The 16169-nt window shown below is 41.7% G+C and overlaps 2 protein-coding genes across 8 annotated transcripts in view; one reads left to right on the forward strand and one right to left on the reverse strand.

The window, feature by feature from the left end:
• Positions 1-10384: 10384 nt before the first annotated feature.
• Positions 10385-13382, reverse strand: TIGD4 (tigger transposable element derived 4). Its single transcript, XM_063336046.1, has one exon. It carries the CDS (start codon positions 13258-13260, stop codon positions 11698-11700), a length of 1563 nt encoding a protein of 520 aa, XP_063192116.1. The 5' UTR covers positions 13261-13382; the 3' UTR covers positions 10385-11697.
• Positions 13383-13523: 141 nt separating this feature from the next.
• Positions 13524-16169, forward strand: part of ARFIP1 (ADP ribosylation factor interacting protein 1) — a 50377-nt gene continuing 47731 nt past the window's right edge. For 3 of the 7 annotated variants that reach the window (XM_063336489.1, XM_063336490.1, XM_063336485.1), the window contains exon 1: positions 13526-13858. The gene's annotated coding sequence lies outside the window, so the exon portion shown is untranslated. Of the gene's footprint in view, positions 13859-16169 lie in introns of all 7 variants that reach the window. The other 4 variants (XM_063336486.1, XM_063336487.1, XM_063336484.1 and 1 more) reach the window with 3 other exon arrangements.

The following is a 16169-nucleotide window of genomic DNA, read 5'->3' on the forward strand; positions in this document are numbered from 1 at the left end:
GTCTAGCGTTATGACCCACCCTTTAAAATCATGGAGACAGGCTCCAATCCTGTCTTAGTCCAGCTCTGGCAGAAGCTGTGCACGTATTTAAGCATTTAAATAGTTCCAGTGGAATCAAAGCGACGGCATCCGGATGAAAACAAGAGAGATATTAAAGGAAAAAAGCGTGATAGTCTGTAAAGAGATTGTATTTATAATGTGTATGCCAACAAGAGGCTAAATTAAGGCTGTGTGGATGGCTTTCAGCTCTGCGTTTCGAGCATGTGCCTTTTTAACTTCAGGTCCCCGTACAGAAAATCGTCGATGCTCCTGAAGGCATTTTTGCACACTCTTTTATGCCAGTAGAAATGAGGACAGAAGCAATGAAGCATAGGTGGTTGTTTTAAAATGGAGCTAAGTATATTTTTGAAACACGATTTTTAAAAATGTATGCAATTAAACTATTTTTTATGTCACTGGTTTGAGCATCACAGATGCTGGTATGTGATACATCCCTTTGTCAGTGTGATCGTATTAAGCACACAGACTGCTAACTCTGTGAGTTTTCTACAGCCTTTGCAATGCCAAGGACGCTACTTCAGGAGTTTGTAAACTTCTGCGTGGTTTCTCAAATCATTCAGATGCCATGCTGAAACCTGGCAAGCCACATACCTACACCCTCATTTTCACTAGGCAATGCGAGTAATATCTTGCCTACAATTCTTATTTCTCTGAAAACAGTGCCCTGTCCCAACACAGGGTGTATTTAGTCCCTGACCAGGTCTTCGTGCAGCTAATATTTTTTTTTCTGATACTTTACTCATCCAAAATGCCATTGCTCACAACCCAGGGAGCGATATGCTGAGTGGAGTTATGGCAGCAAGCACCTTTTCTCCACACCCTGTGTTTAAATCTAACTTTCAGTTCAGTATAGCCGACTATAGTGCTGCAAGTGTAACTTGCAGGGAAAAAAAATCAGAAATTTTGCCTTGTGTCTTTTCTGCTACTTTATTTTTGTTTCTTTCTCTCTAAGATATGCCTTTCTTCGTTCCTCATGAGAAACTATGGTGGTTTATTACATTTTTAAAGTAAGTTTATGTGTTTATTCTCTTCATTTAGTCTGAATGGCTCCATATTTAAGTTGCAATATAGCTGTCACTTAGTGTAACCTTAAGAATTTGATTAAGTTGTGCAAGTGCTGAGCTTACCAAAATGTCACTTGGTGAAACCTCATGAATTTGTACAAATTATAGAAACATTGAGTTTGCCAAAATACAAGCAGCTGTCTACGTCCCTTTCCTCTTGCTCGAGTCTGGTATGGGAAGAAATCCTTTCCAAACAGCTGGGTTAGATGTGCTGTAGCTCATTTTCAGGTAGATCCATGTTTTGACCAGTATCTGTGACACCAGCGCAAGTTGGCGTACCTTCACTAGATTTCTTTTTTTGGTTCCTGGAGAGAGCTGTAACAGTGAAATATACTTCAGGATGGGCTAGCAGTCCGAAGAGCACTATTAAAGGTCTCTTCCAACCCAAATGATTCTATGATTCTATACAAAGTGATACCCTTTGACTCCCACGGCTCCTTTTCCATGTACCTACCCATCCCACAGTCACACCTCCGTGCCAAAGTGTAGGTGCACCAAGCGTGGTGTGAAGCGAGAAGTTCCTGGGCCTGACAGGCTGCTGCACTGCCTTTATGCTGCTCTCCAAAGAGTGATCTACTGCCAGAAGGTGCCATGTTTGTACCTAGGTGTACCTTGCGTACGAGGCAAGCAATATTAAAATCCTGCGAGAATTGCTATTCGTCCGGTTACAGGCAGCTGCATCAAAAGTAAAAGAGGTCAATGCTAATGGCTGGTAATGAAACCCAGGATGGAAAGAATCACAGTTATGATCCTATAGGAAACAGAGGCTTCCTGGAAGCAAACGTGTGATTCCTCTGTTAATCCATTTTGATTCTGACTGCTTAATTGTGAAGTTTTACATCTCCTGCCATGTCTGAAAGGTTAATCCCCACATAGCTTGAGTCTACAACGCCCTTGAAAGTCAGTGAGGGCAGATCTCTGCCTGGTATAAATTCTTATAACTGTATCTCGACACGGAGAGAGGAACGCGGAGTTCATTTGAGGTCCACAACTCATTCTTTTCCCATTAGAGCTGGAAATGCTTTTAGAGAATGCAAATATCTGGAACTCAAATAAAAGCAAAAAAATGCCTGCCAAATATAGGAGCTATATTTAAAGCCTGTAAATCAGGCGTGTGGGTGGCACAGAACTATCTCAGGTTTCTGAACTGAGATAGATCTGTGCCTGGATCGGATCAGGCAGGCGTCTGACGGGGAATTTTTAATCTCCGAGGAGCTGGAATGGTAGACAGGAAGAAGAGTGCAGGATGAATGATGAAAAGCAAACCAGTACCTGCATTTCTGCTTTCTGAAGATGTAATCTCACAAATATGTGCTTTGCCTGAGGAGTCGGCATCCTCGGAGAAGCCTGGCTCGGCCCCCTCGGGAGGCAGAGCAGCAGTTACACCTCCCGCTGGCTGGAGCATAAGGGCTGTTTTCCATATGTTGCAGTGTTTCCTCCTGATTCTTGCAGACTAATACGCTGGCAAACACTAGCAGAGCTCCCCACAGAGAAGGCTGTTCAGAATGATGGTGCTACCCCCTGTGAGACTGCACCAGTGCAAGCCACTGGGTTCTCTCCTGTGTGAGATGAGGTGAGAAGATGAAGAAACCCGAAAGAAGTTTTAAATTTGTAAAGCTTCCTAATCCCCATTCTAAATAATCCCTTAGGAAGCTTACACTAATGTAAATTTCATATAATCTTATTGCCCAGGATGATACCTGCCATCCCAGCATTAGTCCTTGACAGATCAACACTGGCACTTAACTAGGAATACAGGTTTGCAGCTGCACATGTGTGTTAAGGCTGGCGATAGATAATGGTGTAGGTATTGTTAGGGAATTACCAAGTCCTGTAATTTTCCTAAAGCCTCTTGGTTGCTATTTAACCATGAATATTTAAGATGCAATCGCAAGATGGTTTCTAACCATCCAAGCATCAAGTTTCCCAAACGCTCTCCTTTTAGGAGTAGTGGTCAAGTTGCTGCCATTAAATTAGATTTTGACAAATCTTTGAAAGTGCTGTCTGATTTAGGGAACTGTGCAGGTGGCCCCTTGTAGTAAAGTTACTGAGTCCACATGGGCTGAACAAAGGCCAGGTAAGAATGTGACATAAAAACTACAAGATTCATTGTGCACTTACTTCAGTTTTACCTTTTGTAGGTCTGGTTTCTGCTGCCAACTTCTACATGCTACAAGGGTATGAAGCACGACATTGCCAAACTGGCAAGAAAAGCTCAAGTCTTAAATCTCTTTCAGTTCATGAGAGGATTTCCTTGGCTTTTTGAAAAAATTGGGTTGGTAATGGGGCACGTAGGGAAAACCCTTCTGATGGGGCATAGGACAATCCTTTATAGCCATTCAACAAGCGGAGCCGAGAGCCTGTAGCTCTGTCTGCCTCTACTTGTCTTTTCCGTCTTGCTGTTGCATGTCTACAGTGTATGCCATGTCTGCTCCTGCTTCCCTGCAGGTGCTCCCCATACATGCACTGTGCCTGGTCGTCTTCAGCTCTCACAGGGAGAATTTGCTAGAATTTGAATTGTAATGTTTGTCTGTGCCGTGGGTCGCACGTACATGTAACGCTCTTTGCCACATTTTCTCAGAGCTGTAAAACTGATATCCGTCATGCCAGCTTTTCAAAAATAGTTCAGTAGTTGTTGGGAACTGCACGTCATAAGTATCTCTAACCCAGAGATCCCAAGTCCGTTCTACAAAGTGTCTCTCAGTAATTTCTGAAATGCCATGCCAATCTTCAAGCTCATCTGACTCTTCCTGCAACTTCTAGACTATACAGAAACACTGCTCTTACACAGAAATGCTGTTTCAGCCTTGCTTTGTCTCTAGGCAAATTTCTATTTGCTTACTGAATGTAGGTGAGCGGTACTGAACACAGGGCCGCGCGGTTTATGCAGATCATGCCTCCTTAGCTCTGGGAAAAAAACCCTGCATCAATTAATTTTGAAGACGAGCTGAATTACGGGTGGCCATTTCTTGCCATCCCAAATTCAGAAAAACTGTGGTGTTTTCTCTCATATCAACTTTCGTGGCTCATTTGTGTTTGAATGTGGACTTTCAGAGGACTCTGAATATTGATTTTGAATAAAAAGTTCTGCTTAACCTGAGTTACAAATTCTCCTCAAGTTCCTGCAGGGGAATCTCAATGGACCAGGACCTTCCCTATTAACTCCTCTTTTTTTATGATCTACCTGCTTTTCTCCATGATCTCAGGCCATATGAGCTGTCTACAAAGCCAAACAGGGCGTAAATATCTGAAAACTCACAAACAACTATTGAAACAGGAAAAATCAGAGTGAAAATAAACAGCAAAAAATGTAAATTCAAATAAAAACCTTGATAGAAACTAGCTAAGGTCTGACCTGGCTTTCAATCTGATTTATTTTATAAATCAGTTTAGATCGGTTAGATATGTAAACAAATAGCCCCAAACTTTTTCTTAGTGCCGGTTTTGTCTGTGGGTTTATTTTTTTTATGAGCTTGAAAAATGAATCAAATTCACGCTGGTGATCAGGAGTGCAAAAGAAAGGCTCAAGCAAAGGAAAGGCTTGAAAGTGCTAGGAATAAAGAATGGGAGAAAACAAAATGCAAAAAGGCAAATTAAGGGAAAGTAGCATACTTTTAATCAATACGCAAGCTTTGATCTAAAGGTATCATGAAGACACACCAAGTGAAACAAAAAGCAAAAAACTGGTTGTCTCCAGAAAGCATTAAATATTTGGGTTTGGAGAAGAGAAATAGACATCGAATCATGGAAAGGAGGAAAAGGGAGTTTGAAATGTAGTTTAAACATTAGATGGGGCCAGTAAAAGAGGAGGGAAGAAAGATCCAAAGAGCTGAGGTTAGGGGTATGATATTTAGAAATGGAAATGTAAAAGTGAACTGTGGCGAGGATGCTCTACAGGCAGATAAGAGTAAGAGATGAAAGAGAAACAGAAACGCTTTAGATGAAGATACTAAGTGTCAAATTAAGAATCTCAAAAGTACAGATCAGAAGGGACCACCGACAGAAGGAAAAAATGGAGACACCTGAAAGGAGAGAAAGATTACATGTTTTATTACCAATTCTCTCACACATCCCGGGCAACTGCTGGAAAAAGCACCACTCACTCTCCTCCACAAAAAGAAAAGACAAAAAGATATGTGGACCTAATAAATGTTCTTGGCTCAATGAAGCAAGGATTTGGGAAGGCCACTAAATAAAGCAATGGAGAAATTAGGGCCTGAGATCACGAGCATGTGTACCAAGAGGGTGAGACTAGCTGATACATGAGATGATTCAAAAATATCACCTGCAAAAGATAATATTAGAAATAGGGAGAGTAAGGAGAAAAGCTGGAAGGTTGTGCCAACAACCCTACCATTAACACTACAATTAGCAGGATATCAATGAATATAAAATGATAGAAGGCAATGGATGAAAAAAGGTGGAAGAGGAAAGCAATACAATTTTAAATAGCGAAATATCACATTGTATCATTTATACAGCTTAGAAGTATAAGGTACCACCACTGCTAGAAGAAAAGCCGTGGTTTCAGGAAGTTGTCTCCTCGTATGCGTGATGCAGTGGCAGCCCCACAGCACATGTCTCAAGAGAAGTGGATGACTTCAGATGAGAAATCCAGCAGCTGGTTATCACATGTGGAAGCGATCCTTCTTAAATACCGAGTGTTCTGCAAGAACTTCTCCAGAGAGTAGAGCTCTTCAGCTTTGCTACTGAGCAGGGGCCAGGAGAGCTGAGACTTCTTACCACCCTCCTGGGATGCCTCTATCAGCAATCCCAGGCCCCGCAATGTTTTCATATGTTATGAATGGTGTTTCATTTGGCGTTTGGGGTGAGGTTGCACCCTCCATCTGTTATGGTTTGAGGAACCCACAACAATTTGTTGTCGTTTAGACAATTATTCTATCACACAATGACCCTTCCCCCACCTGGGAAGGGGAATCAGGGAAAAAACACAGAAACTGGAGGATTGAAATATAAATAGATTTAATAGAATAAGACAGATAATTAACATTAATAACACTGAAGAAGCAATATTGATCCCAATACCAATATAAAATACACAAGGATTATACTCAGCCCATTCTATGAGCAGGAAGCTGGGCACTCCCAGGAGGGGACAGGAAATGTGGGACACTGTGAGCGCTGCAGCTTCGGGAGGAAGGGAAGGGCTCAGGGGTCCGGCACCAGGTCAAGAAGTTCTCAGGATCACAGCCATCAAGGGAGAGAGAGAGCTTAACAGCAAACTTTCTAATTTATGTTGAATATGATGTCCATGGTATGAAATAATCCTGTTGGCCAGCCTGGGTCAAGTGCCCAGGTCTCGCTCCTCCTCATCCCTGCACCTGGTGAGATCGAAAACACTGAGACCTTGAAACCCACATCCCATAGCTGGCTATAAAGTAAATATTTTCATAAATCCAGATACTAGAGTCTTTTAAAAGTGCAGTTTTTCCAAGCGTTAGAAGAGAAATTTCTCCTGTGACACCATTGTATCACAACTTTCTCAGACAGATGAGATTATAACCAAGTGGTTATTGTAACCAAGTGATTATAACCAAAGACTCACACAGTCACACAAAGCAACACGAGTGCAGGAGAAGTGGAGGATGCAAACCAGCTCTGGAGCCCACCTCCCCGGTGACATGGCTGATGAGCTGTGTGCAGGCTCACAGTTCGCATGGGTTGTAGCTGCGTGTGGTGAGGGGATGGATGGACCTGTTCCCCTTGGTGGAACAGAAACACGCGCAAGGCTGGACAGTTGCGCCAGAGGTAGGATGGTATGGAAGTTTAGCAAGAATGTGACTTTCAGCTGAAATACTGTAAAACACAGCAAGGCATTTTAAAAACTGTTGTAAATACTGCATCTTCTCGCTCAGCAGATCGGGTAATTCAGTGTGGTTATTTGTTCACTTTACTGATCACACTAATTTGTCATTCACACTTTTCCACTCCGCTCAAGGAGTAGAGGTGACACAGCTCTGAGAAAGTTAGCAAGATGCTCCTCGTTTTCCCACTCTGCCATAACCCAGAAGTTGTACGGTTTAACGAGACTGAGACAGCTAAACAGCTGCAGCTGTAAGAGAGAAAATACGTCTCAAATGGAGGAACTCTAGTTGGCAAGAAGGGCAATGAGCTATGCCTGAATTAGTAATCCCATATAACAATTATGTGGTTATACCACAGCCAGTTATGTCAGTAAAAGAGAATCGCATCTCTATACATCACCGCTTTAGCAATACAAAAGCTGTGTGTAAAAGCAGGCCGTCGGACATAAAATTGTCATCTTTTCATCTGTTGCAAAGATTTTTCTATTGTTAAGAATGTATCGATAAGAAGGACACTGTCACTCATCAATGTCACACTAACTCCAATTACAAGAGAGTTGTTTGCTTGTGAATTGACTGATTTTGGTTCTGATTTTCAAGAAAGGAAACCCCAAAATGGTCATATTAAAGCATCTGGATACAAATACTGACTTCCTTGCTTAGATATAAAATCTCTTCTCTGGCGATAGCCCCAGTAAGAACTTTGCAAAGTCCTCCTTTGACAATTGTCAAGTCCTCCCAAAACCAGGAAGCACCAACTTTTATTGATATTAAAGCAAGAAAATAATGCGGAATGCTGCCATTGCATGCCATGGCTGCCCGGTCACCACAAGTTTTAGTTAACTGTTGAGTAGGACAATATTCATTCTACCATTTCAGTGGACACAACCACCAAAAAATCTTGAAGGTATTTTACTAATATTTTAGTGTTAGAATTTAATTGACATTTATGAAATCGATGCAGTTAAATCTGACTAAATCGGTTCCTACTGTTCATTGAAAATTAGCTGCCTATCTGAGCATACTTATACTTTCCAGGGTGGTAGAGAGAACAAAGGAAAATGATCTGAAATTAACTGAAATTAATACTTGCATGTGGTTGCTGTTTTCTACTGCAAGAATACTAGCTACAAAGTAGTATGGCATTTCTAAAATTAAAATCACTAAAGATTCTCCGTGTTAGAGACCATCATTCTCAAGCTTTATTTAATAAATAACAAGAAACCATCTACTTATTTACTCCCTCCAGATTCCTTAGCTATCAAAATGTCACCGATCTTGGGTATGGAGGCACATATGGGTTGCTCTCCTATAAATCCCTGACTGCCCCCTCACTTCCGTTTTTGCCTAAAGGTGCAAAAACTTGTTAAAGTAATTTCCTTTTACCTTTAGAGGTGAGTAACATTCCTTTGAGTGACAATTTTAAAAGGAGATACGGTTTTATAGATCTGAAAGGCATCCAGAACCACACACAAAAATCAGAAAGAGTGTTGTATTTATTGCAATTTTCAAATGAAGATGTATTTTGAAAAGCATACTTAATTTTACGTATTATTTGTCTCGAGAATGACTCTGAGGATTCTTTTGATTATTTCAAAGATCTATTTTGGCCTTGGTTTGGAAACTACTTATATTCTTAAACTTCATATTTATTTTCAGTTTGCACTTCTAAAAGTAACTGTGGGTTATTTAAAGTGACCTCACTGACTTGATGCCAAAGCACATAATTATTATCTAGCTATAGCATAAAGTACAAAAGCGTAGAGAAAAAAAGCACATAGATGTCCAAACTAGTATCTGAAGTACTAAAGCAAATGACAGCCTTAGTAATCTACCTTTTCTAGAAGAGGTTCTTATTTTTAAATATGGTGCAGTCCAAAGCAATATTCTTACTCTCCCTCCAATAGATACCACGCCAGACATAAAAAGCCTCTGTCCTGAAGGTTTACCTAGACAATGTAAAAAAAATCTCTAGCTTGAGCTGTGTACACAGGCTGAAATGACTAACATTTACATAGCGTACCAATTCCTTTTCCACTGCTAGCATTTCGGATCTGAGGAGTCGGCACTTCCCCGTGAACAAACACCTGAGATAACAACAAGCTTCAAAATGGATTTCACGTGCTCTGTTCGACTGTGTGACCAAAATCCAAGTGAAAAGAAATATTTGGGCTCCTATAAAATTTTGAAAGCTGTAGTATTAGAACATAAAGTGTCTGACTTAAAAAAATTGTTTTGGTGACTGCCTTTTAGCTTGGCTTCCTAGGAGGCTGAGAGAAAGTCATACATTCTCTAAAGATACAGGACTTCGATGGGTTGTATGTTTTTTAAAGCAAGTTCCACAGTTCACCTTCAAAGTCCAGGGCAAATCAGTAAATCCTTCCTGTTGTTTTCATAAGGGAGTATAACAGCATTCAGTAATTTATTTTCTTTGTCATCAGCTAATGATGTTATGTCAAATCTCCTGATTTTCTAAGCCTCTTCTTGCAAAGACTACACTTCTTGTACATTGAACCCTTGTTTAACCAAGGTTTGCTGCCTACTTGCACAAGTCTTTCTCACTCAGATCAACCTTTTCACACTGAGAATTCTCTCAGAAGGAAACAGAGAATCTCCTTATCTGCATCCTGGGCCGATGAGGTCCACATGGGAGTTGAATCTTAAAGAATATACAAATTTACTATACAGGTAACAGAAACCTTTTCCTAAACTTGTCTTTAGCAGGAGAAGCTGTTGCAAAGAAAACCATGGATTTTAAATGAAAATATTACTGTAGGAAAATTATCTGTAGGGCTTTGTGGGACTTATATGAACTTCAAATAAACTTAGCCAAAATAAAATGTACTTCTCACAAGCTTGTGCTAAAGTATTAAAGCAAGCAAAATGTGTTGATTTACTTGACACAGCTTCTGAATTTAGAAGGCTTTGCATATGTATCTTAACAAAATTAATAGTGAACAGAGATAATACAGAGGAGTACCTCTTTCACAGAACCTATAAATCTCTGTGTGGGACTTTATTTGTTGGAATTTCAACAGAAATTTCTTCCTTAATCAGAATATCATTTGGATGGAATTCATATCAGATATTGCATAATAAGAAAACAGAAGTTCGTGGGGGCTTTTTGTAATGTTCTAGTAAAACATCCATAGCCATATGCATTTTCTCACTGTCACTCCCCGCTCCCCACTTTGCACTGTTCCAACAATTGGATACATTTTCTGAAATGCTTTTAGAAAAGGATAAACTGTGCTCCCCCAGAAAGAACAGTAAACAAAGCTTTAGCCAAACTATTTATTGAAAACTAAATATTCAAGTAAGCAAGAGATTGTTTCTCATGATTTAATTATAGGCACCATAATGGATTCTTCATTACACAGGTTTCCTAAAGGGCTTCCATAAAATATTTTATACTTCCACTAAAATAGAAAAATTACTATCTCTAACTTCTTAAAAAATTAGAATTGGTAGATGTGGAAAATGTTTAAAACATGTTTTGAGAAAAGTCACAAACAGCACGTCTCCAACAAATTGAGATTTTTGGCTCTGGTATGATTACATTGCTTGAACCCCATCCTTAAAGACGTGTAAATGCACTGTCATTTACTCACCTTCACACTGCATTCATGCAAACATTCATGCAAACCCCTCTTAATGGCACCCATAATAATGAACTGCATCGATGCATTGACTCCTACAAGTAAAGCCTTCAAGTATAGTAAATAAAACAAGAGTTCAGTAAAGTTTTGAGTGCAGATACTGCATAAGCTGTTTTTTTTTTCTATATTTACTGTAGAAACACATGGAGTTGCACAGAAGGACCTATATCAAATCCTAACACCAAAAAGGCTGAAAGGGAGAGAATGACCTTCCTTTTTGACCTCTTCAAAGACCAAGTAAAGGTTTGTTTGTCTTTGACTTTTGGATAAATGATTATGCTATTTGTGTGTACCCACACATGAGCAGCTTTAAGAAAAAAAAAAACACGTCCAAAGCTACTAACTTTCTGCTGTTCATCATCTGCTGCAAGAATAAAAGATGGCCAGAATTCTTGAACAAGGACCAAAAAAATTTATTTTAAAAACCCCTTAGTTCTCAGAACTGAAGCATGTATTTTCTGTGTTATTCAACTTTTTCTTTAAGTATCAAAAGCACCAAGCTGCTAAATATTTACCGTTCCACTGACAACAATACCAAAGACGCTGGTGAAATCATCATAGAATCATAGCATCATAGAACCATAGAATGGTTAGAGTTGGAAAGGACTTTAAAGATCATCTCGTTCCAACCCCCAGCCATGGGCAGGGACACCTCCCACTAGACCAGGCTGCTCAAAGCCCCATCCAGCCTGGCCTGGAACACTTCCAGGGATGGGGCATCTACAACTTCCCTGGGCAACCTGTTCCAGTGCCTCACCACCCTCAGAGTAAGCAACTTCTTCCTCGTATCTAATCTAAATCTAATGCTAATCTCTTCCGGAAGACAGAACTCCAAGTGGGCACCAGTGCATCCTGAATTAACAAACCGCTCAAAGAATTGCTTTTGCCTTCACTGCACTTACTATAGTTATAATTTTAAAGGTTCAACTTATTTCCTCTTTCCACCCCAAATTTTGTGTTCTTTCCTCTTCATTTTGTGGAAAACTTAACTTCACAGCCCTTTTTCATAATTTCCTTTTGTTATATACATCTAGGCACCTGAGCAAGGCACACTAGAGAAGATTGCAACAACAACTGTTACTAAACTGCCTATTTTTCTTCAATTATAGTTTCTTTTTTTTCAGTTACTTGTTGAATAAAATGCTCCAGGTCAGCTAGGGAATCTTGAAGAGAATCATTTGTGTCTTGACTTCTGAGAAACTTTCGAAGGGTATCTACAGCACTCAAAGCCTCATTTTTTGATGGTAAAAGTTGTTCAGCTCCCTGAAATCCATCACCTTCATCAGCAACAAATGTCCCAGCTTCGTCTGATGTGGTTTCTTCGGCACACATCCTTTCATTATTTGTGGGCATTTCACAAGTTACCAAGCCATCATCTAGAGCTGCATATTCCTCCAAAGATAAACCTTTTAGAAACTGCACTCCAGCTGCCTGTGCATGTGCAATCAAATCAAAATCACTTTCAACTTCTGTGTCGCTATCATTTGCCTTGGTTTCTAATTTGAATCCCACTTCATCGTAACTTTTTACAAAAGTCTCTGGTGTTACTTTCCTCCAGCACAGGTGCAACATCTCAATTGCATCAAGAAGTGTCAGCATAAACTCTTTATTACCTTCTACACAGTCAATGAATCTCTTGGTAAGACAGTGCCTGTATTTAAGCTTCAGACTTCTGATAATCCCTTGTTTCATAGCTATACATGAAGAAGAGTCTGGTGGACAGAACACTAATTTGATAGACTTCAGGTTCTTTACTTCTGTGTGTGCTGGGAGAGAATCAGCAAGAATAACAACTTGCCGCTGCTGTGCTTGAAATCTGTCATCAAGTTTACGCATCCACTGTTCAAACACTTCTGAAGTCATCCACGCCATATCATTTGCTTCATAATCCACAGGTAGCGACTTTACATCTTTGAAAGAGCGTGGACTTTTGTTTTTTCCTATAACAAGCAAACGAAGTTTCTCAGAGCCATCCATATTTGCACCCACCGCTACAGTTATTCTCTCTTTGCTTAGTTGACCTACAGAACAAGTTTCCCCTTTAAATGCAAATGTGCTATATGGTAACATCTGATACAACAATCCGGTCTCCTGTATAAAAAACATGTTTTTCGGCTGATAATCATTTAAATAGTAAGGCAGAACATTTTGATACCAAGGAGTTGGAGCATTCACTGTAGTAGTAGCAGCTGCTTCTATAGGCTGAGCTCTGAAAACTAAGCCATACCTTGACTTGAAACGATCGAGCCAGCCATTACTGCATTTAAAATCACTATGTCCAAGCTTCTGGGCAAAATCATTAGCCTTGAGGCGCAACATAGGACCGTTTACCGGCACGTTCAAGCACTGAGCCATTCTGTACCACTTCACCAATGCCTCCTCCAGGTCAGTATAAAAAGCAGTCCTTAGCCTTTTTCTTTTAGGATCAAATCGTAAAGATTCAAAGGCTTCCAAGACTTTTTCTTTATTCTTCATAATCGAAGACAAGGAATTCTTCTTTATGCCATACTTGGCTGCGATCTCTGCCTTTTTCTTGCCGCTCTCCACAGCACTTATGATGTCGATTTTTTCCTCAATAGATATGCTTTTCTTCCTCCTTACTACGGGCTCGGGCAGAGGACTCCCCGAAGCCTCTGCCATGGTACTGAGCATCCGTACCCCGGCAGGCACGCTCCTGCTCTGACGCTTTTTTGCTGTGGGCACCTTCAGTGAGGCCGGTTTTCAAGACTGCACTCTGATCTCACGGGCATGGCACTTGGCAGAGGCAGGAGGAGCCTGATCCCGGTTATAGCTGGCACACACACCAGTGCCGCAAAGCTTAATTCTGCGAACGCCCTCGGCTGGGGAGTGTAGCGTAGCTCCCCAGCCGAGGGCGTTCGCAGAATTAAGCTTTGCGGGGCTGGCCGGCTGTATTCGGGATCAGGCTCCCCAGCCCCTCGCAGCAGGCCTAGCACCGCGCCTCAGGCCTGACCAGGCCCCGGCTCTGGTTGCCATGGCTACGGCTCGGCCGGGTCAACGACCATAGAGAGGCGCGCCCCCGCAGCCTAGAGAGGCCGCTGCCCGCCACCGCCTCCCGTCAACCGCCTTTCCGGCCAAGCGTTTCCGGCTCCTGCTGGTACCGGAGGAGGAAGAAAATAAAGCTGGAGAGGGAGCACCGGCACCGCCCCGCCCGGTTTCCTCCGTCCCCCCCTCCCTCCCTCCGTCCTGTCCTCCCTTCCCCCTCAGCACGACGCCTCCGGGGCGGCAGCAGGTGAGGGACGGGGCCTTTAGGCCCCAGGTTCGGGCCGGGCCGGGCCGGGCCTGGCCCAGCCCAGCCCGGCAGCAGGGCTGTGAGGGCCGCACCTCGCCTCCCCTTGCCTCCCGTTCTACGTGTGGCACCGCGGGAGCGGCCACCGTTTCCCCACGCGCCACGGCAGCCTCTGGGTGCGAGCAGCGGGCGGCTGGGCCCGTGGGCGGCGTGGGACCCCTAGCGGGGTCCACCCGGGGGCTGCCGGCGGCCGCTTCGTCCTGCCCGCCGCCCCGGGTGCCCTTGCCGCAGGGGTCGGGAGTGCGGTGCTGGTTGGGGTCTGCCCGTCTCCTTGCCTGTTTGCGGGGGGCCGGTTCCGGCGGGTGGTGGGCACCCGGTGAGGTCTGGCACAGCCTGAGCTTGGTAGGAGGTGGGTTTCGTGGGAGAGAAAGGGAACCTGATTGTTGGTGGAGGAAGAAAACTCTAGGTGCTGCATAAATTTCATGCCCCTGGGACTTATTCCACACCCTGACAATTACTCTTTTAAGTGTTCCAATTTGTCTTTTGCAGCTGGCTTACTATTCTTAAAACATGGAAACACTGTGGTGTTCTGTGACAAGCAGGTGTTGCATCTGGTATTGTTGACAAACTGTATGCAATTCTTCTAGTGTTGCTTGTAGTACATGTTTGATCTATCATTTTTAACTGAAACCCCTCATAGCCTTTAGTATTGCATCCCCTGAACTGCGTGTAATTTCAGCCTCTTAGGTGTGCTTTTTATGCTTGGTGGAACTGGTTACAAGAAGTTAGCACTTGCAGTCAGTGGCTTTGTTAGCTAAGTGTTGATAATCTAGAGTAGATAACAGAAGGGTTCTTTTGCAGAGCTCAAGAAGGATGTCATTTGACCAGTGCAACTCCAAACGGCTGTGTGAATGATACAGAAGTTTGTGTATATATGTATGTATACACGCACAGTTAAAATTGTAAGGGATAAGTAATACAGAAAAAAGTTAGATTGGAAAAAAATGGAAGCTGAGGCAATATCTTGATCATCTGCTTCTTTCTATTTTGGTAGAAGTTGAAACCATAATGGGAGCCCATGCCTCAGCTAATCTGGAGACAAGCAGAGCGTTGAAGTGCTTAGGGGCAGGTTGACCGAGAGTAGGGAGTGTGGTAGTGACAGCCCTGTTCTCCGGTCCTTATCTCCATTGTGTCTTATAACTTTCAAGCATAATTCGATCTTGCAAGTGGAGCAGCCAGGGAATTCAAGAGCATGAAGAGGAAACTATGGTGTGATTGCAGCAGGAAATGTTTAACACAGTTCTTTATATTATTTTTTAAAAGGGATTGATTTTGATCTTGACAAGAATTAGTGATAGTCTTCTTAGTTAGAAATTGAAATTAAGAAAATATGTGTTAAATCATTATTTTCCACCAGCACTTGCATTTTCTGCAGTGTTACAAAAAGTGTTACTCCACTTATCTGTGCAGTGGAGTAATAAGACAACAATAAAAGTGTGTAATAAACTTTATCTGGACAGAAGATATCTTGCTTTTAACTTATTGATGATTAATTTTAGAGAAAAACTGAAGTGCAGGACCCAGTGCATCCTGCTTAGAAAAAGAGGTGTAATTGTTAAGAATTCTGTGGTTCTTGTTTCTGATACCATAAGTCATTTGCTTAAGTAATGTAACTACATTAAGAATAAACCCCATATTCAAAACAAATTTATTCTTGATGATGTTTAATTCATATTTGCATGAATAAGCAAATATAAACTTGCCTTTTTCATGAAAAGTCCATAAGTGTGCTCTTATAACCACTAATTATAATTGGTTAAATGTCTCAGAAGTCTTCATCCTAGAGGAAGCTTAGTATGTTCTTTCTAAGTTTTTGCTTTGCTTTTTATTTTGCCAGTTGAAGAAATGATATATAAATCCCCAGGACTTAAAATTTGTGCGGTTTTATTTATGGGTGAGCATAGCTTAAAATGACTGAGTTTGTAATCTGAGATGCGTTTAAAGTGGCCTTGCCATGGGAGGGAGGATTCTCAGTTTATTCTGTCTGCTCTGTTCTACTCTAGTACATTATTTGTGTGGATTTGCATAATTGGTCTAGTGGGGAGAAAAAAATGAAAATCCAAAGGGGCACGAGTGATGAGGTCAGGGCTTTGGGCTTAAATTCATGTTGGAATATGGATCAGGCATGTTTTTTCCAAGTAGAACATCTCTGAGTTGCAGCTGATGGTAATTAATGTCCTGGTAGACTGAATAAGTCACCTAACATGTTCTAAAGTCATGGCTGCTTTAGTGAAAACATAATTGCTAATGCAGA

Source organism: Chroicocephalus ridibundus, chromosome 5 (assembly GCF_963924245.1).
Source record: "Chroicocephalus ridibundus chromosome 5, bChrRid1.1, whole genome shotgun sequence".
NCBI lineage: Eukaryota > Metazoa > Chordata > Aves > Charadriiformes > Laridae > Chroicocephalus > Chroicocephalus ridibundus.

Bases quoted from the DNA above. Each gene is read 5' to 3' on its own strand.
- TIGD4 (XM_063336046.1), bottom strand. From the start codon at position 13,260: ATGCTCAGTACCATGGCAGAGGCTTCGGGGAGTCCTCTGCCCGAGCCC.